Here is a 22,619-nt window from a genome sequence, read left to right on the forward strand (position 1 = left end):
TCAGGACAAAAGCGTATCGTCACAGCCCTAATGTGCATGTAGTCATCCAGCATAAATTGATGCTTTTTTTACAAGTGTTTTGTCTTAATCTCCACTCAGCTTTGCAGTTTTCTTAGATGATTCTTGCTCTTTTTTTTTTTTATTGTAACTCTGCTTGGAATTTAAATGTCTTACATTATGTTAATCCTGTGCACTTTGTTGAATAGATATGCTTTTTTAGAGTAAGAATCATAACACGGCCGCATGCTGTTTCATTGCAACTTAAGCCTACAAATGATGCTGAAGCTCCTGACTTGGGTACATTTACCAAGTGTGAGGATGAGCTGTGTTTATCTGAGCCAAGGTTATGGAATGTGTGCATTAAAAATGAAAAAACCGTGTTTGGGTCTGTATATTGTCTCCCTGACACAGACATTCAAGCAAAGTCAAGCAGACCCAATGCTTGTTTAGACAAAGGATATATAAAGAGACTTAAAGGAGGTTGAATTTCACCGCAGAGCTCCCACAAATGTTGGAATTTAACACCTTTTGTCAAGTAAGGATGACTTCAAGTCGAGGGGTGGAAACCATTAAAACATCAGTGATTGACAGCAGCAGTCTTTCAGAGGCTACAGGCCGTGGCAGCAGGAGGCTGTTGCCGTTGCAGATAGACAGGCTCAGATTTACATCTTAATGGAAAATAAATGCATGTGTTTGTGTTTCTCTGGTTGATCCTCAGGCCTGTCCTCCATCAAGCAAACACATCCGAGCGGTTCAGTGTTCCTCTTACAACAAGCAGCCTTTCATGGGCAGACTGTACGAGTGGGAACCTTTTAATGATGGTAAGCAGTGTGCTTGTGTCCACTTAGATTCTACATGTGCACATGAACAAGAATGGAATAACCTAATCTATGTTAGGTGTAACTTGTCGCCTCAAATGGAGGAAAGTAATCATATCTGGTTCTTAGTCGCGAGCGAAAGTTTGCACCTACAGTTGTACTCATATGTATTCATACCCTTTCATTTACAACAGTCACTCAAATAACTGGAGACTTAAAAAAATAACAATAACTAAAATTTTGCAAAAATATAATTTAGTAATATAAGACACTGTTTTTTCATTTAATTGAGTTGAAGAAAGAAATAAAAAAACAAATTGGACAAATTAGAGCACTTTTCTGTTGAACAGTGGGACAAAATACCTGTCAACAGGTGCAGAAGTCTGACTGAGAGGAACAGAAAACACCTGACTGGAGTGGAAACATTAAAGGATTGTTCAACTAAATATTAGTTTATGAGTGATGTAATATGCAATAAATTATCTTATTTATTTGCTTTTTTAAAAAATATTTCTATTGAACCAGAATTAGAAAAAAGTCATGATTTTCATAAAATATTTATTTATTATTACTTTAGTCAATTTCAGCTTATTTTACAGGCAGCTGTTTTTTTTCCTTCTTTAATGAAAGGGTATGAATAAATATGAGCACAACTGTATGCAGCGGTTTCACCGGTTGGTTGAGGTTAACAGAGAAATGATCCAAAAAGCAAAATCTACACTTTTACATCCAACTTTCACCTTAAAGCTGCTGTGTAGTGATTGATAAGTCAAATTGTAAACAGTAGCAGAAATGAGCTTCCTCCAGAGGGGCATTGATGTTAAATCTTAGGATACTTTCTGATCAGAAGTCGCTCAGAATAGCGTTGCTGCTCCTCTGCACTGAAAGATGGTTTAGATGTTTGGTCAGAATACCTTGCAGACACCGCCATGGACAGTGGGACATTCCTGAAGCAACCACCCAGGACTCAGTGGAGAGATATTTATCTCTTGGCTGACTTGGGAGCGCATCAGGGTCCTTCTGGAGGTGCTGGTAGAAAAGACCAGACAGAGGGAGGTTTGTGGGTTTCTGTTTAGACATTTATTCACGTGACGCAGTTCAGAATAAGCAGTTTTATTCACATAAATGACATAATTTCTTCAGGATTGATAGGTACTAAAATGGTAAAACCAACAGGGTTCAAAAAGTTTTAGTAAAACCGATGAATGTCTTCTGTTAAAGACTTTATTTATTTATTTTTTTTTAAAAATTAAAAACACTGGCACTGGTACAGGCATGCCTACTAAAATCTATCAGACATGTGAAACACAAGAAGTCACACAGAAATTACTGGTAACTAAACTTTCACAGAGCCTGAAAGCTCATTCATACAAACTCTGATCCTTCTCACCTGCGGTATCCAGGCAACAGTCATGATGATTTGATGGTTTGGCATTTGCCGAATGGAAAGAACGATATCACGTCTAACAGATGTGTATTGAGCATTGTCGGACTGCTGCAGCCTTTACTGACAGACAATGCCGACTTTGAAGATAAAATCATCCCAGACAAAGAGGTTAAACCTGAATAATTTGACTCCATATGAACAGAACGGAGAAGAGTTCAACATTTTGGCGCTTACCTTGTCGTCTCTCAAACATTAAACTGAATGTTTTGTTTCTGATAAAAAGCATCAAGCATTTTTTTTTTACAAGTTGATGATGCAGAATTCAGGTTACTTCTAAGTTATTGTGTTTCTTCTCTGCTTTGTTTGCATTTTGATTGACTGATATTGTATTTAGAAGAAAAGAGCTAAGTGGCTGAGAAACACGCCGTGCATACTGACAGAATGAGTAACATGCTAAACAATGCTGCCCGCTGTTTTGAGGAATCGCGTACTTTATTTTGGCGGTAAATTGATTTTTATTTTTGTGTTACAACCTTTGTTGACAAACCTACAACGTTATATGTGCATCTTTTAAACCGTTTTCTACAAAAGTGCTTCATGTTTTCATCTTTTGTGAATAATAAACTCATGGTTAATATAAAAACGTCTTTGTATTTAGCCACATAATCACAGTAAAATGCCAACATAAAGATGAACGCTCACTTTATTTCATGGCTGTCATTTTGTAAATTTGTTTACTTTTTGCTATCACCAGCATATTCTCACAATATGCAGATGTCTCAAGCTGCTTGGTCTCCTTTCAGTTCCAGGAGAGCAGATTTGTGAACTCAACTGCAGGGCCAAAGGCTTCAGATTCTACGTGCAGCACTCAGAACGGGTGATCGACGGGACTCCGTGTGGAAAGAACGACACTTCTCTTTGTCTGGCAGGAAAATGCATGGTAGGCCGCAAACACTTTGTTTTTAACATCAAGGCAACATCTGAATATATAAAGCTTTCTTTTGCATCGTGTGTTGCCCCAAAAAAAATGTCAACTGAGCTTTATTTCCCTCAAACTGCTCTTGTCGTTGCATCTTATGTTCATTTGTATGTTCAGATGATTGCTTTCCCTGAAGTGAATATTATCTTTTTTTACGGAAAGAGAAGCAGCTTCAGCTGTGCAGTTTGGATGTTGGATGATTTCTTTGTAGCAGGGGCAAACGATACTGATGCCCGTCGGGCAGTGACCAGCAGAGGGCAGCACAGCCTTTAGGGAGGGTTTGTGAGGTGAGGAAGTGAAAGTCAGTTTGGAGCTGCTCTCTTTCACCAGAGCAGGATGCTGTCGCTGTGTGGGTCAGCTTATGACTGGCTTTGAATTTTGTCTGCTTGCTTAATCTTATTGCTCTTTTGATCAACTCTCAGAAACATGTTGGAGAGAGAGCAGTTTATTATAATCCGATCACCCGTGTGTGCGTTTCTCATGCACAGTAATCCACCTGAAGTTTCGTCTCAAACACAAGATTTAATAAAGAAGCTTTTGTATTCTCAGAGTCTGAGAGACTGAATTATTATCAATGATGGAACTAATCTCTGATGAATCGGGAAGTTGCCGAATGGTTATTGGTCTGTAAGAGCTGAAAATCCCTTTTCCTGAACCAGCTTGTAAAGGAGTTGTAGCACACCTTGCTGCTGTCAGGTTATGCTTTAGATTCAGCTTAGTGTTTCAAGCATTCCTCTGTTATTTTGCTCCATATTCACATGATCGCATCACACAGCTGCTACAGATTTGTTAGATGCACATCCACTATGGGAATCTTCCATTCCACCACATCTCTACTGGACTGAGATCTGGTGACTGTGGAGATACTGGGAGTACATTGAACTTATTGTCATGTTCAAGAAGCCAGTTGGAGATGATGTGAGCTTTGTGACATGGTGCATTATCCTGCTGGAAGTATCCCTCAGAGGGCGCTACACTGTGCTCATTTGACTCATGTCTCACGTCTCACACTGTTACTTTCTCTGTTTTTGGGCCTTGCTTCCTCCTATGATGTTATGTTGCGTTTATTTGCTTTATCAGCCACGGTGCATGTACAGAATGGCGTGAAGTGAAGCAGAGCTGTCATCTGCTGAGTCGTGATGGAAAAAATTCTAAAGTTTGGTTTCTCAGCCCCTGGATGTTGCAGAGCAACGACAGCTCCAAGAACGTGGACAAATAAGCCGATCCATCCTGTATAAACAAGTCAAAAACACATATTTTATTTAAACTGCAGGTTTTTTGTAAGTGCAGCCTGCAGATTCACATCACAGCATGTAGAATACATCCTGCAAACAGAGAGATTAGGAAAAGGACTACGTCAGAGGGAGGTGAAGTCATTCATCAGCTGGGTCTGCAGCAGCATGCAGAAGGAAAAAACCACAGGAAAACGTGAAGGTTTGAGGTGTTGCTAATAACTGGTGCGGATCAGTGAATCACCAGCTGGTCTGGTGGCCTCTGCTCAGTCATGTCTTAATAATAACATGATAATAACTGTACCACATTTCTATAATACAGCTCAGAGATATAAAGAAGTATTTTCTAAGAACAGGTTGGACCACATTTCAAGCTGATTCTGAGTAGCATCACAGTTGATTGCCTCTTCCAGCTCAGGTGTGGTAAGCTTGTCTGTGACTAACCTGCTGTGTCCTCTCTGGCTGCACGGTGCACAATGCGAGCTCTGTTTCAGTGTTGCTCTCCGCTCAGCCAGGCAGCTGCTCTGTAGATGATGAAGTACCGCAATTATTTTCACTCACTGTGTGTTTGATACTTTGCAGTACAAGCGCTGTTAACAGGCTCACTAAAATCCTTTTTGAAGTCAAGTTTCAACAGCATACGAGACGACATCTCACCACATGTTTTTAACATATTTTTTCATAAACTTGGCATTACAGAAGGAACGGCTGCTCTCTTCTGTTCTTATATGACAGCAAGAACAGAGACAAGCCGAGATGAAGATTATGCTCTAGCTCAAAGGTTGGCACAAACAGTCAAGTTTCTGTGGTTGTCATGGCGATACCACAATGGGGAAAAAAAAAAAAGGTCTGCTTCCGGGAGCATCGTCTTCTCAGTTAGCTTTAAGTCTTCTGGCAGAAAGTTGTTTTGGTTTTGGAACAGTAATATAAATGTGAAAAATAAATGTAATAAAGACTTTAAGGTGAAATCCCTGTCAGCTACAACTTATCCCACACCAAAATGCATCAGAGTTTCTGTGACACACTGCTTCTGGACAAGCTGATTACACACTCACTGTCAAGCATTGCTGACCTGGAGCTGCACCAGACACTGATTCCTCATTAAATCATAGATAAGTGTCCAACCGGTTTATCAAACTTAGCAAATCCAACAGGTCAGAACACGTCAGGTGCAGTACAGAAAGGCTACTTTACATTTTTAAGTAGGCTTAAAAGACCTTGGTGAGATTGATGGTGATATTCCCATTTCTGCTGAATATGTGCAACTCTGAAAGTTTGTCATTTGTTTAATATCTGTTATCATATCATAATCCTGAATGAAATGTTTGAAGCGTTCGTCTTCAGTGAGTGACCCCACTTTCTGCCCAGTTCACACGCTGTCCGTCCTCTTATTAACATGAACATTTGCAGTGTCGTGGACATCCTGACTTTGAGGAGACTGACCAACCAAAAGTTTCAGGTGTTAGTCTTGTTCTTCCTGCAAATATGTCCTGAAGGGTGGAACAGTACAGGAATATTGTATTTCTGTGTCACACGGACACGCTCAAGTCTGAGCGTGTCCGTGTGTGCTCTCCTCCTCTGTGGACGTGTCTCTGTAATGTGAGCAGAACAAACTTTTTTGGCAAAGACGTGGGCACGTCTGTGAAAGATGATGCCATGAAGCCAGCATCGTTCGTTCACAGCTTTTAGACTCTTTGCTGGTCTGGTTGGCCTTTTTTCTCGTGTAGAACTCATGGCATGTTTTTCCTAAAAAAAAGAAAAAACTTATGGATTAAGTTCAGGAAAGCTTCTTTTTTTGCAAAGTAAACCATGAAGAGGGATTTGCAATCATAACTTTATATTCTTGACAACCGTTTCTTACAGTCATCGTTTGCTCATTGGTTCATATTAACTATGGATTAAGAACATTTGTTCTTCTTCGTATTTAGGATTGGAGATCACTGATATTTGTTTAGGTTTGACCCCTTTGTCCTTTCATTTCCACAGATTCCTTGAGCTATTTCATGATATTCTGTATTGTAGAGATATTCATATATTCATTTTCCTAACCGCTTAATCCAATGAAGGGTTGCGGGGAAGCTGGAGCCTATCTCAGCTGTCCCTGGGCGAAAGGCGGCTGGTACACCCTGGACATCTCGCCACACAGAGACAAACAACCACTCACACTCCTATTCACTCCTAGGGGCAGTTTAGAGTACCCGATTAACCTAACATGCATGTCTTTGTACGGTGGGAGGAAGCCGGAGAACCCGGAGAGAACCCACGCATACACGGGGAGAACATGCAAACTCCACACAGAAAGGCCACACTCCATCCCTGCCCCCCAGCCAAGGATCAAACCAGCAACCTTCTTGCAGTGAGGCCACAGTGCGAACCACTGTGCCACCGTGCCGCCTACTGTAGAGATAGAAGTATTGAAATTCTTTCAAATAATGTCATTAAAGTGCATTTGTTTATAAATCACACAGATTTCCTCGTGCATTTGCAGACAAACTGGCGATTTATTGGGCTCTGCTTTTTGTCTCTAAAAGATGTTTTGTCAACAATTTTTTTTATCCCTAATTCACTATGAAGATTATTGATATTGCCATGTGACATGAAGCTGAAAAAAAAAAAAAAAAAAATTGTGGGTTTTTCTGCCCACCCCCTCTTCATGCTTTTGTCCTCACATCATTCTGATAAAAGTTAGTTTCATCTGTCCAAAAAACACCTAAAAAAGGATTTTGGTCAGGTCGAATGGGAACTTTTTAGTCTTCCTGCTGAGTAATTGTTGGTACATTGTGGTGAAGCCTCTGTATCTTCCCCTCCTGAATGCTTGTCTTTATGGTAGATTTAGATACTGATACACCTGCTTCCTGGAGAGTTTTCTCATGTGGATGTTGGGTTTTCATCACTACCCAAAGGATCCTACAAACATCTGTTCTCTTTCATGGACACCCCAACCTTTTTCATGGATTTCTTTCTTTCCAGCTCAAGGATGGTGTGTTTCACATTCATCAGAACTCCTTTCACTGCATGTTGTAGGTTCACAGCATCTGCTTCCAAATGCAAATGCCACATCTGGAATCAACTCCAGAACGTTTATCTGCTTAATTGATGATGGCTTGATAAGGGAATATCCCTTTAAGTCCATAAAATAGCTATAGAGATAACTGTCTAATCAGTTTTGGCCCCTTGAAAAAGAGACTGCAAAATATTGAAGAGCTGTAATTCCTTTCCTCTGTCTTTTGACGTATATATCCCTCAAATTAAAACTGAGTCTGCACTTTAAGCCCATATTGACTAAATAACTGTATCTTGAGTATGTTTTGGTAGAAAGGTGAAATAACAAAACTTGTGTCAGAGTCCACCTGCATATGGACCTGACTGGGACTCATCTGACACATAAACTTCTGCTATTAATATGTGATTATTTTTGGTTGAAACAACTACATTGTCCCGCAAAAACATCTCCCAAGCCTCAAACTAAGAAGGGAAACACCGCACCATTTAGTTAAATAATTGATCTACCTATAGCTGTGAATTTTAGGGATCAGTTAGTTTTGCTATTATTTGCACGTGTACATGTACACATTGGAAAAGTCGACTCTGAGACACTGAAAAATGTGTCACACAAACTGTGAAAGAAAGATCCCTTTATGGTGGGAAGTCCACTCAGCTGTGACATCTCTCCTTTTATGCCAAGGATGTGCATTTGAGAGGGCTGTGTGTGTGTGTTTTTAAAGGGGGACCTCTCACCACACACTTCCCTGCCGGCGACGGTGGATCCAGTTGAGGAGAAGTCTTCCTCCAGTGATACAACACATATCAGAATGACCATGATTAATTTCCCATGAACATAAAACTTGAAATGGGGGTACATCTGACCCACTGCATGCTACCCTGATTCCTCAGACGCAGCCTCCATCTCTTACTGGTAATATTTCCCAGCACACAGGGAGCAGCTTGGACCCAAACAACAGCCAAGACCACTCCTCACGTCCGTCCTCTGTCAGCTGCATCTGTTTTGTGCATTCCCTGCTGTGGTGGACAGGCAGACTTGTTAAAAGGAGGATGAGTGCACTGATATACAGCCTGCCTGGCACAGACTGGAGAAGATAGCTCAATCTCAGCTCCAGCTGCAGGCTCACAGGGTGTTCATCATTACTCACGGCAGATGGTTATGTGTTCATGTCAGTAGAGCCTTCCCACAGCCGATGCACTTCCAGAAACAGATAAGATGAGTATTTTGTGATCGTAACATTAATCTATGACTGAATTTGGCTCCATTTTTGTCTCTATTTACAAAGTGAGGGTGAGAAGTCCTAAAACTTCAACTTCAAGAGCCGGTGGCTAAAAAAAAAAGCTTCCTTTTATCACCTGCAACTGGACAAAAAAAAGCAAAAAAAGGATTTTTTCTATCTCTTCTTTTTCCTAGATTAATAAGAATTTATAGTTCTCCCTGACCACCTTAAACAACTATTGGATCTACAGTGAATAGCAAAGTAATTCTAAGTCTTCCGCTTGAAGATGACAGGCTAATGTGCTAATCATTTGTACTTGATATAATGCATCCCTGTCTGTTTTTGGCCATTTTAAGTGGTAAAAGAAACTTCCCAAAGTTTGCCTCTTGAGTAAATACTTTTACTTCTTTGTTTTATTTGTTTAAACTAAATAGAAACTGCTTGCAGAACACAAATGCGTTGAGTTTAGTTCTCTGAAATGATTTATCGTCATGAGTCATATGTCAACAAGCCGAATTCCCAAAAAGTTTGGACACTGTGTAAAATGTATATAAAATGCTATGATTTGCAAATGTCATAAATCCATATTTTATCCCTGAAAGAGAAAATAAACATCAGATGTTAACAACAGACATTTTACTATTTCGTGGAAAGTATTTGCTCATTTTGAATTTGATGGCAGTGACACGTCTCAAACCAGCTGGAACAGAGTCATTTTTTACCATTTTACCATTTATCCTGCTCTTTTAGTGACTGTCTGTAAACATCTGGGAAGTGAGGAGACCAGTTGTGGTGTTGAGGAGATGACGGTCCCGTTCTTGCAGGATGCAGGATTGTAGCTGCTCAACAGATCTGGGCTTTTGTTGTCTGATTTTTCATTTCATTTCTGAATATTTTCTGATGGGGAAAAGTCAGATGCCTGAATGACGAAGATGTTAACCCGGAGTTATCTATGAAGCTGCTTCACGTCTTACTGGGGCCCATCAGCATGGTAACTCATGTTCCTTGCCTTTCATCCTACATGTAATATCCTCCCATCATGAAAAATATCAACCCATATAAAAGAATATAAACTCAAAAACCTGCATCTGGATTATTTGCGTTGATTTGTGAAAAAGGATTTCACTTCTTAATCAGTTGAACCTCAATAATTCAAGTTTAACTCTGAGATGTCTTGATATTTTGTAAAGAGGAAAGAAATCATTGTTGGGAGCTGTTTAATGCATCCCAACTGTCTTACAGCCTGTTCAGGTATTGTGTGTGACAACCTTACCACAAACATCTTTATGCATCTCTGAACCAGCTTCTGGTGGTGTTGCTACAGCAACTGTTTTACAGATGAAAAGCACAGTAATCTGTCTGCTGACTTATTCTTTTAGCTTTATATGTTTACTTGATTTGTGTTGACATAAAACAAAATGCATCTAACTTGAACTGGTAATTGTTTTTTTTTTTTTTTTCATACTGCCTCAGAAACCCCTCAAAATATAATATTAAGTGACTTCTATTGCAACATGATTTTCTCTTTGTGTCTAAAGATTTAACAACTATTTTAAAAACTTGCATTAGAAAAGTAAAAACAATATTATTTGCTTTGATAAAAGAATGATCCTTAAACTGATTAAATGTGACAGTTCTTTCCAGTTTCATAGGAAGAATAATTATTTATTTAAACTTATTTAAATTGATGCAGCAAAAATGATCACAGGGCATTAAAGATTGAGCAAAAAAAGCTACATGCACTTCTAATTCAGCAGTGAAAGATATGAGGAACAAATGATGCAAAGGTCCTGCTCGTCTTCAGGAAGCTCTGCTGCGTCTGCTTCTACCTCACAGGGATCATGGCTAAATGCACTTATTGTTGTTAAGCAAAACTTTATGACCTCTGTTAACTTTGCACAACAGAAGTTCTTTACTGGTGCCTTATGGAGCTCCAGTATATTTACTCGTAAAGCAAACAAGTTGTTCCTAGAGACGCCGATACCTCAAGGTTTCGTCCACAGGGCTTCAAAGGTCAGGTTCAGATATAGAGTCGCAGCCCCCCCCATGGATCTGAAACAGACGTTGTTGGGTCAGTTGCTACATTCAGGCCTGAATGTAGCAACTCTAGTTGGAAGACATTTAAGACAAATGGATGTGAAGTTGTGAAGGAGATGACAGATTGATGTATTCATTTGGCTTCGACTTCCTAGATCTTAGAAGACGCTGGTGTCCTCCCCTACTGGCTCTCAGCGGCCCACATCGGCCTTACTGGCTCACTGTGACCTGCGAGTCTTCAACAGGATGAAGCTCTCTGCATTTAGGGGGGTCAGACACTTGTCTTGCACCCCACACCTCAGCTGGGCTCTGTTACAGCTCATAAAGTCTTTCTTGGAAGGACAGGGGAGTGTTTAACGGAGTTCACGGCGTCTCTTTTAAGCTAGAAAGCAATGCGTCTGCATTTGATGGGATCTCCGTTGACTGTAATAAACTGCTGTAAACATACTGCAGGTTTACAACAGTCTCCTACTGTGCTTGAGAAAAATGTGAAATTTAATTCGATAAAATATACATTCCTCATCTTTTAACTAACACTCAATGTGTTTAGCTAACCAGTAACAGTAAATTACATGTTGCTACATGACAGCACAACCGCAGGAAGCTCAAAGTGTCTAAACGTCCATTTCCTGAACATATTCTGGCATCTCAGCTAAACCACAGCTGGGCTACCTTTTAAATGCTGGCATCAGCACAAACATTTTTCCTTTGCTGAGCCAAAGGATGTTTACCCCAAATTGTTAAATGATATATTGTATTTGCTGTGTGGATTGATCTGTATGTTTCATTTAGGTTTAAATGCTCATTCAGTGTCAAATCCTTTGTTTACAACTTGTGCCTCAGCCGTTTTGTGTGAATGTGTTTCTTACTACATGCTGACTCGTGATAACATGAGCAACACACATTCAGCCAACACGTGGGGTCAAGCAGGAGATTAGAGAGAATGCAACTTTTCAACAGTTCTTTGAAGTTGACAAAGATGGTGACAGATGACATGCTAACATGAATGAATGCCTCATAAGAAGGACTGAGAGTTTGATGTCATGTATGATGAGTTAGGCGGCTGCACGCTAAGCTCTGCACTGGAGCATGTTTTCAGAGCATCATGTCCAACTGTGCTGGCTTCCCGTACAGATTTATGAGGGAAATGAGGTTGCATTTTTAGTGCAGAGTGGTCACACCGGGCCGTAGTCAGACAGACGGCAGCTGACAGTGATTGGCTTCTATCTGGGTGGCTGTCAGTTGTGACGGGACAGTTATGCACATTTTATGCCTTATCTGTTTGGAATGGCAGTGGTCCGGAGCTCCCAATGGGTGGTCATTGCTCGCTGGACGTCTGGTCTTGTTTAAAAGCAATATAAGAGCTGTATAGGTATGACGCTGTGTGAGGAGCTGCTTAGATATCCTGTGTCTAAAGAATATCTTACCAGAATGTACATGTGATTGCTAAATGTAAATCCTGCATGAATTTGCACGTGCTCTTGTGATTCTGATTAGGTGTGTGTAAGGACTCTGAGACCCCTGCTGCTCAGAGTCAAACCATGTCATAAATTTAACACCTTTCTGATGGCGTCTAATAGGCCTGTCATGGTAACAAGTTTTGCCATGCGATTAATTGTCTCAGAAATGATTGCGATAAACGATAATATTGCGCTAAGTGATTATTGTTGTCATTTTGAGACGATTTTAAACTAAAATAACAATAAAGCCATAAATAGTGCAAGTTCACCCTTACAAAGATCAACATACTTTGATTTCTAACGAACATTTAGCTTGATGTGTGACTAGTTTTTATGCTCATCCAGTCCCCAGTCTGCTGAAACAGATCAGGACTTCTCCAAGGGTTTTGGGAATGTGGTTATCCGTTACGGGGCGTTACCATAGCAACCTGTTAATCAGCTGGTTCAAATCAGCCGTCTTTTAACAGGTGAATAAGAGAAACGTGCTGTAGCCTGACAGTGGTTGTTTGGCATTAAACGTACGTACAGGGCAACATTAAATAGTTTCTATAAAAGCGGTAAAAGTGGATTAAACAACTAGGAACTGTGCATTAGATGGTTGTAATGCGCGAGACAGAGTCGAGAACACCACGACGTGCAGCGTTGTTTAAAAATGCTAGATAATTGTGTTAAATAATCGAGATCTCCATTTCAGTCAAAATAAATAAATAAGCAGCCCTGGAACATATGGTCTCTAAACACCATGTAACACAGTTACATGGAGTATAGTAAAGTTCATATAAGGGGACATCTTTGGACTTGATCAGAGGTGGAATAGTAAAACTGAATGTGTTTGATTGCCTTCACTTTGTCATGACATTTGTAAAGTTGTGGAATTGCTTTTTGTAACATGTATGTTCATCCAGACGATTAATGCTGGCTGTAAAATGTTTGCAACATTATTCAAAATGTTGCCTTTTTAACAATATTAAAGGGCAGCATCGCCTTACCAATCACGCTGTTGCGTGCATACCATATTAAACTGTCCTGTTTGTATTTAATCAATTAATTTAATAGTGGACTGTCGGTAAGATGGATCTAGCCTGTTTGTTAAGATCTTTTTTTTCCCAGCTGGAAAAAACTGCAGTTGATGTGCAGAAGGAAGTTTGTTGTATTGCCGTGTTTAGTTAATATGGTCTTAAAAGAAAGGTGCCACTCAGGAGAGAAAAGAAAGACAAATAAAAATTATTGCGCCCGGCAAACTTATTGTGCACTTTTTTCCTTATCGGTCAATTAATTGACTTATTGCGACATACAGAGCGTCTAAAAGCTTTATTAGGAAGACAACAACAGCATGTCACGGCGCATGGAGGTGTGGACTCAAAATGCAGAGACGGGAGCCAGGGATGCAGAAAAAAAGACATTTTTAATCCCAAAAAAACTAAACTGAACGCAAATTAACATGGAGAAGCAGGAACATGAAGCTAACAAAATGAACCAGCAACAAGAATGGAAACCATGGTTATAAATCCAGACTGACACAGAACAAGACCTGTGTCTTGTTCTGTGTCAGTCTAAATAAATGATGAAAACCAGGTGAGCTAATGAACTGCAGGGAAAACAGGAAGCAAGACACAAGGGAACTGAACAGGGAAAACTACAAAATAAAACAGGAAACCAGAACTTAGAAAACACATAAAACATCACATCATGACACAGCAGATGAATTATATAATTGAAGATTAAGAGTTACCATGTGTCTTCTCTCTTCTTCTGCTTTCTCTTCAGGCTTTAGGCTCCCAAAAGGCTCTTGAAAGTCGAGCCAAGTGGCGGGCAACGCTGGTCCATGAGAGTCGCAGTCTTGGAAGACATTGGTGTTTCCGTGCTGCAGCACATCAGACTTAGTTAGCAGAGTAGTGCAGAGCTTGACATTAAACTCTAATTAAACTAGTCTGCTGATGAAACATTAATTTGAGTCAGGTGTGTTGCAGCAGGAAAACTCCTAACACTTGCAGGACTCTCGAGGTCCGGAGTTGCCCACCGCTGGTCTAGACAGTTTAGTAAGGATGGAGTTTGTAGTCTGAAGAGCAACAGTTTGTGACTTTCTAAATTTTAGCACAATGGGTAAAACAGAACAGAAAGCAAACATCTGAACTACTTTTAGAGAAAAAGAACAGTACAATCTCAAAATATGCAAAATGATCATAATCTGCCATCTTACCAAACTGACTGCCAGACATTTATTTTAGATGTATGTGTGTTTGAGGTCGTGTCTTCCTTAAATAACTTCACCTAAAGTCAACCTTTTATTCCACGATGTAACAAATTTTAGCTCTAAAATACCTCAGTAACCCGATGTTGCCGGTCCTTTGTTACATTCAATGCTTCGAGGAACATGGCAACAAACAGATATTTTTGGTTCTTTGTTGGGTTTTGTACAATTTGATCAACACTGCAACATGCAAAAAACAACAAAAAAACCCACGAAACTTTAAGTGTGCGTTTAAATAAAACCCCATGAAGTGCAAACTTTTCAAAGAACAATTTAGGATGAGTTAAAAATGCAAGTTTATTAGGATATTTAATAAAAATAATTGAGATTTGTGTCTTTCTTTTTAAAGGCAAAACTGCTCCATCTCTGTAAATTGGATGTATTTAATTTTCTAAGTCATCCTTCAGATTTTCATTCAGGCAGAGGTCTGAACTTTGCTTGACCAGTCAAGGACAGTTGCATATCTTACATTAAAATACTTTAGTGTGATTATAGCAGTATGCTAAGGGTTGTTGTTGTAATGAAAGGTTAACTTTCATACTGTTGTTGTTCTCAAGTGGATTTGCTGTATTTAGCAGATCCCATCATTCAGATCAAGTTCCCAGGTCCAGATATAGGAACATTGTCTCCACAGCATGATGCTGCCACCACCATGCTTCACTGTGGAGATGGTTTTTGACAGGGCGTTGAGGGGGCTGGATTTGAACAGCATTTTTTTGGTCGGTGGTTCCAGTTGCAGTGATGTATGTTTGATCAGAATACCTTCTTCCACATTGTTGGATATTTTCATGACTGCATTCTGTTTAACTCTGAAGATATTTTATTTTCTTTATTTGTAGTCACTTTTCCATCCAGACTGTATTTATATAGTACAAATTCAAGTGGTTCCATTAGAAAAATACTCCAGTGTTTGCTACGGAGCTTTGCAGGACTTTTAGGGTAACTTTTTGACCTTTTTGTTACTTCTGTGATGGTTCTGGCCTTTAATCAAGAAGTTTCTTCTGGTGCCATAGTCTTTCAGTTTTCTCCAATTGCATTAATGTTGCTCTCCTGGAAATATAAACATTTCTTATTTATCCAGAACTCATTTGAAATGATCAAAAACCTTTAGGCTAACTTGTATGAAGAACTCTGCAGTCCTCATTGTGATGTTTGTTGGTGTTGCAGCCTACAAGGTTTTTCCACACCTGGTGTTTACTGACATCATCTGAGACTTGAATGCCACATGGAGTTAGCTAAGCAAATGATGTAACTTTGAAAGTAATTATCAGCACTCCACTTTTTTTCAATTATCTCACTGTATGCTTATTCCAGGCTGTCTTTGCAGAATGCTCATTCTGTACAACCTGGCCCAGCCACAATGTCCCCAGTGTCCTAAGCCCGTCAGTATGTCATGAGAAAACCAACTGTGACATGCAAGGATGAAGCCCCAGTCAGCCCCAGTGGGTTAGGATTTAATTTTGTGGAAACAATAGTGAAGTCCCACTATGATGAGTCAGGTATTTTTGGCTGCAACAGTTGTTCTTTTAGCATGTAGCTGGGCAGCTTCTGTTTCAAGCTGAACATTGAATATATTTTTTCTGATTTGTTGTTTGTGAACAAAAGTCTGCTTTTCGTCTGGAACATTTTCCACGTCAGGGTTTGTATTTCTTATAGCATAGTTTTGACTGTAGTGGTTATGCTTAGCTCATCATTTTACTCTCTGTAGAGTTTCCTTCCTCACTTATTTGTCACACTGAAAACATTCCCCCAAACTTCCTCACTGACTTCCAAGTCAGTGTGAGTAGTGGCTGCCTCATTTCACTCTGCCTGGTTTCCCTCCCTCCAATTCATTTGCTACCTCTCGGTGTCTCTCCTCTAAAAAAAAAAAATCCCCCTCTTCTCCCCTCGCTGCACTTCCCCCAGCTCAGTTTACACGGAGAGCTCATAGAGATTGCTTCTGGAGTTATAGGGCTCTTCTGACTTTCTTTGAGCAACAGAGACTGACAGGAGCAGCCACCAGACTGGTGTGGAAGCCTGTGTGACTGGTCGAACATTTCCCACATGAGAGAATGCTGTCAGGACTGGCTCTTCTGCTGCTTGTCTGCCTCCACATGCGTGTGCAGGGGAAGACGCGGTCACAGGTAGGATCACCTCTGCTGGGTCCAGGAGGAACCTGGGGGAGAGTGGGGCTTCCAAATGATGATAAATCTCTGTAAGAGTCACTTGATGTGATGCGCTGCTCAGTTTGAGTTTGTCTGGAAAAGTGAACAGTGAAGTTTTGACATTCCTGATGTCACATGCAAAATAAAAGAGAATTTTTCCTGTTTCTGTAATGCAGGTATTAAAGTTAGTCCTATGTAAACAGCCAGCGAGCCTCCTTTCCAATCTGTTTCTTGTGGTCGTAAGCAGCGCTGGGCAGTGTCACTCAGTAACTTGGAGGACTGCTGCAGCTCTGTGATCCTGCGGTCCATCTGCTGAGTGGAAGTATTTACAGTATTGCTGTTTTCACTGTGGCTTTGCTTGCTCTCTGAGCTGTTTATTTTTCCACAGCACATTCACTGACTGCTTGTGGGATTATATTTCTCATCTAGTGCAAGGCTTGGAGACTTAAGCCTGTCCTGGGACCATAAAGATGTACTTGGAACTGTATTAGAGATACAGTGAAGATCTGAAATATCTTGTTGCTGTTTGAGGCTCAGCTGGGCTTCAGATGACCGGTGTTTGCCGAAGATTAATGGGACTGATGCGAAGTAGCTAAAGTTAATCATATAAACCGGAATATGAAGTGCCAAGGTCTTGATGAAGATGTCTGTCATGGCTTTATAGGACTTTAAACTACTTGCCTTTCACATTTTGATAATGTAATCAGTACTCATAATACATGGCAGCTAACAGCTGGAATAAAACAGATTTTTTCAATGTCAAGTAAATATAGTTGCCAATATATTTAATATAACTTAGACAAATGTAGCTCTTTATTAAAATAAATTTAGATTTTTTTGTATCTTGAATAATTTAATCTAATTCCATTTCATTTCAGGAGCATGATGGAATATTGTTGCAAAAAGAGAAAATAGATGCAACAACAGTCGACACAACCCTTGATGTTACTTTACTCCCTGTGGGAATTAAACTCACCACCTTGCAGAGGCTGGTCTGTCATCCTGTTCCCAAAATGGTCCGTCCAAATCAGATCAGTAATGTCAGGAGAAACTCCTAACGTTTTAATGGCTAAAGATTCACCACACTCCAAGCTATTTGTGAGTGTTTTACAAGCATAGTAGCCTTTAACGAAGACGCAGTGGCATTTGCTCGCGGCTGTGAGGGCAGTTTGTGGGCTGGATGAGGCCTCTTTTTACTGTTGGGATCAAAGGTCTTGCCACTGTTGCCGGCATTACTTACAAAGCTGCAAACGCTTGTGCTTGGATCTTGGAGGGCAACATGCAGAAACCGCCTGACCAAACCTCACTATGATTTGGTCTTTTGCTTTTATCACAAACTAAAGTAAAATATTTACACCTTTAGAAAGCTCTTCTATTTCCTGCTGCTAGCTCTGCTTTTTCTGTGCTCTTGTTTTGGTTTAAGATCCTTAGATTTAAACAATGATTCATTTTGGGAACTGAAAACCAAAACTGGGTTTGTCTTTGTGGTTAGACGCCATAGTCAGTCTATAGTTAGTCCTCCCATTGTGCCACAGCCACAAGTGAAATCTTGAAGCAATGTATAAGTTATGATTTGATAGTCACACACTCCATTCTGTGAATACACAATAAAGCTGGTAATTGTTTAATGTTTGATAACATGTGGTGAAATACTGTCTTTATCATCATCATTAACACATGTTAATCAGTTTTATAAGATTGAGTCAAATTCATAAACACTCTTTTCAAGAGTTGGGAAGTTTCTTTTAAAACGCAAAATTAGTTAAATCTAATATGCAAATTTGTTAAATTTCAGTACCAGTACATATTAATTAAATCCATTGGTTTATATAATTTAAACAAGCTGTGACATACTCCTGTGTAATCGCCATCTGTCATCTGCCCATTTAATTACACTTTTTTTTCATCTGGGAACTTAGGATGATAAATACTGCAGTTTTGCAGTTGTTTTCTAATTCTCCTGCTTATAACCTGATAAATATTTTCAACAGGAGACAGATGTAAAGTGCAGACAGGCCGGTCAACCACACACTCACCTATGAAGTCATGACAGTACACAGTCTGTCCTGCAGAATCAGGTCTGGCATTGTCCTCTTAAAATAACCACTTAGATTTTATGAAGGTGGCATATGTCTCCAAACTTCCAACATGAATATGGTACCCTCAAAGTTATGCAAGTAATTCATACCATGAACTCTGACTCACCCCCATACAACCACAAACACTGACATTTGCACCTTTCATGGTCTGGATGTTCTTCTTCTCATCTTTAGCTTATAGAACCTGATGTTCTGACCCTGAAACATAAACTTGTCTGGTCACATGACAAATGGTAACCATCTTTCTGTCGATCCAAAAGAACTTTGTTCTATATTGATCATTGTGGTATGACAGTTTCTAGTGTAATGTCGTCTGAGGGCTCCAGATAAGTTTAGTTTTCAGCCACGAAAGAGATCTCATTTTGATTGTTAATTCTCATAAGAACTTGGCACAAAGAGTTTACTCACAGCCCAGCTTTGCATCAGAAAATTGGTTGAATTGGTGGATGATCCTTTTATACCTAATATTGGCACCCTTACCTGCAATCAATTTATCTATCTGTTGTGCACTGATGTCAAACTCCAGTCTTCGAGGGCGGGTATCCTGCAGGTTTTTGTTGTCTACATGCTCCAACACACCTGACTGAAATTCATAAATAGTTGACAAGAAACTGCTCGATCCATTTGATGTGAAACAGCTTTGTTGGTAGAGAGAAACAACAAAAACCTGCTGGAAGGACTGGAGTTTAACACCCTTGTTGTTTTGGAATCTATCACAATAAAGTTGGTTTGTGAAAACATTGCAAATGGTTTATTTGAACCTGTTTGTTAAATAAAGGTTTAAACCATTTAACAAATAACAGATTTAAGTTTTTGATGCTGACAATAAAAAAAGAAACAGAAGAGCTGGAAATGGCTAAAAGAACAAAATGAGGCATAGTGGGTGTTTCAGTCACTTCATTAGTCAGGATGTCACATGGAAACTCAATGGCGGTGTTACTTGCATAGACACAGATGTGTTTGAAGTGCTGACTGAAGTAAAAGCAGTGTGTCCTACGCCTGCTCATTAAAACCAGTTACAGTTACACCGCATCCCAGCATGTGGGAGGCAGATGCTCGTAGCCGTGGTAACCGCAACGTGAACTGATTCCATTTAATATTCATCTAAATCTAATCTTAAAACCTGTCATTAAGTGTAGCTCAAGGAGAATTATTCTCTTTCCCTCATATTAAAAATGTCTTTTGAGAACGATTTGCTACAGAATGGAACTACGTATATAAATTTAAGTTATAGATTGAAATATTCTTATTGGAGCTCCTTTTTTGTTCGCGTGATTGTAAAATCTTAGTAATGTCATTTCCAGACACAGCATCACATCTTGAGGTTACTTCCACTGTAAATTCTTTGTTGTTGGAATGATGCTGTATTCTCATCCTGGAAGCCAAGTTCGGACTATATAGCATTTCCAGATGAGCTTGAGTGTCACAGCTGAACTAATCATGATAACTTCATTGGCCATTTGCCAATGAACTTTACAACCTCTCTATGTATAAAGAGCTGAAGAAATCCCCAACATGCGCATCAAACAGCCCTCTTTAACCTTATGCTCATAAATAGGTTTTGAAATACTGCACTGCTTCTATCCCATGATACAGTTTTACATTAGTAGTAGAAATCATTCATATCCTAGTCATACTTCCCAGAGTTTTACTTAAAGATTTTGTTTTTGTTTGTTTTTGCATAAAAACCTTCAATATATTACTGAACTACAGTTTGTTTACAGGAGTGTAATTGTGGTAGTATGTAGAGAAACAGCGTAAACATGTTTTGAAGCAGTCCATGTCTCACAGTATTGTTCTTTTTGCTTCGTTTTTTTTTTCTTCGTGGCTTGGAGAAAAGCTGAGTGGGAAACTGCCAAGACACAGGTTATAAGGTTCTGGTGGGAGTCCAATGTGGATTCATGTGGCTTAAGACTAAAACCACTGCAACGTCTCCAGACTAAGAAAACATCCTTTAATTCATAACCCCCGTTTCATTCCTTTTTTTCATAGCATTTGGCTCTGCAACATGTAGCCATGGGAGTTATTGTGGTAAGACAGTAAGGTCTCAGAGTTGTCATTTGTAACCCAAACTGCTATAAAAAAAAAATGCTGGGATGCATACTGTGTCTAGAGAGATGTCCAGCTGCTTTAGACTGATTCCACAAATGTTTTACATTTAAATGTATAAATTTTTATGCCAAACTTTCAAGAAGTAATTCTCCTGAACTGAAAAGAAAGCACTTGAATGGAATTTACTACTTCCTCGTAGATCTGTAAGCATTTCTACTTTGTGAGATTTTGAAACTAAGAAACCACAAACAGGCAGTGATATGAATGCCAGGGATCGATGGAGGAGTCAGACAGATGCAAATTTTTCATGTAGAACAAAATGTGGAGATCAGGTTTCTGTTTTAGACGATATAGCTTGGAAGTATGAGCCAGAACTGCAGCCCACATGCGGATGCTGCTGATGCTGCTGACGGAGTGGATGCAGCAGGCTGAGTAGTCTGCTGCTCTAAGTCAGGATGTGTCTGTCAGTCTCAGATTTTTCCATCTTAGCAGCCAAAACACCAGTTGACAGCAACCGCGTTAAACACAGACTGATGCCTTCACTTTTTTAGCTGTCTTTGTAGTTTTGAACTTTCACATTTACTGTCAACATCTAGCTGAATTCTGAGATACTGAACTCAGTTGTTCTCTAGAATAAAAAATAACGTGAAAAAGGATTTAATAGTTTGTGTTTTATTGCACAGATTTAGTCTTTTCTCAGTCCTTGTACTGCTGGATCTTCTAAACTGACAGAATAAACATGGATGACTAAGTTTAAATGAAATTTAGTCAAAGTGAAAAAAAAGTCAATGCATTCCTGCAGTACAAGTTACAGTCATTTTATTATCTGTGGTGCAAATTCAATATGACATAGAGACTGAGATATGGAAATAAAAGTCTAAAAATCATGACTGATCAGTGCTGCAGGCCCCGCCCTGAAAGCAAGTCAAGTTTATTTGTAAAAAAAACAACTGAAGTTGATAAAAGAGTTGTCCAAAATGTTAATTTTCTTATCTTATCCCACCAATTAACAGGCAAGATGCAGCGTACACCCTGGACAGGTTGCCAGTCCATCACAGAGAGACAAACAACCATTCACTCTCACTCCTCAGGGACAAATTAAAATACCCACTCAACCAAACATGCATGTCTTTGGATAGTGGGAGGAAGCCAGAGTACCTGTAAAGAATCCACGCATACACAGGGAGAACATGCAAACTCCACACAGAAAGGCCACTGTTCAAACCTCCCCCCAGCTGAGGCTCAAACCAGTGACCTTCTTGCTGTGAGGCCACAGTTCTAACCACTATACCACTGTGCAGCCTCTGTACAGATCAAACAAAGTAGATAAAATCCCTAAGTGAACATTGGGTTCCATGTAATCTATATAACAGCAAATTTGGGAGTTGAAATTTCTACCCTGGAAGTAGCCCCCCCGTTCCTGCATTGAAAATCAAGGAAAGCTAAAGAAAACCCCCTCAATGACTCCATGGAAAAGCTTCCTGAAGTTACAAAATGCATTGATAAATTCCCACTGTATGTATAGCTAACAACAGGATCTCAGTGAACTCTCTCTGACTTCTGATCTGTGTGACAAGCGCTCTTGACTCCTGATATTACTGATGGCCAAAAACACAACATTGTGTTGAATGTCAGAAAACACTGAACTTCTACAAAAGTAACAGCGTTCATAAACAGTTGAACACTCTTCTGCTTTGAGAAGTTACAACACCAAGACGTTTTCTCTCCGCCAATACACTGCTGGAGCTGAAGTTAAAAGCCTGCGTGTTGCATCTACCACTGCTCTTAATTTAAGCATGATAATAACATTTTATGTTTACATTCCTAGTGTGGAGCCACAAACCAGGCCCTCTATGAGAATAAAAGCTTTATGAATGCAAAGCAAGTGTAACTTCGTGCCAGAGCTTTTGGGGAAGATGTTAAGCTTCTTTGTAACT

General features: G+C 39.7%; 1 protein-coding gene across 1 annotated transcript in view; it reads left to right on the forward strand.

Annotated features, from left to right (window-relative positions):
* thsd4 (thrombospondin type 1 domain containing 4) overlaps nt 1-22,619 on the forward strand; it is a gene marked incomplete at both ends in the record, with an annotated part of 47,941 nt that overhangs the window by 4,551 nt on the left and 20,771 nt on the right. The window contains 2 exons of the mRNA XM_079258290.1: nt 719-821; nt 3,009-3,145. Coding sequence (XP_079114416.1) covers nt 719-821; nt 3,009-3,145 — 240 coding nt within the window. The remainder of the gene's footprint in view (nt 1-718; nt 822-3,008; nt 3,146-22,619) is intronic.

Source organism: Telmatherina bonti (assembly GCF_933228915.1).
Source record: "Telmatherina bonti genome assembly, chromosome: 1".
Lineage (NCBI taxonomy): Eukaryota > Metazoa > Chordata > Actinopteri > Atheriniformes > Telmatherinidae > Telmatherina > Telmatherina bonti.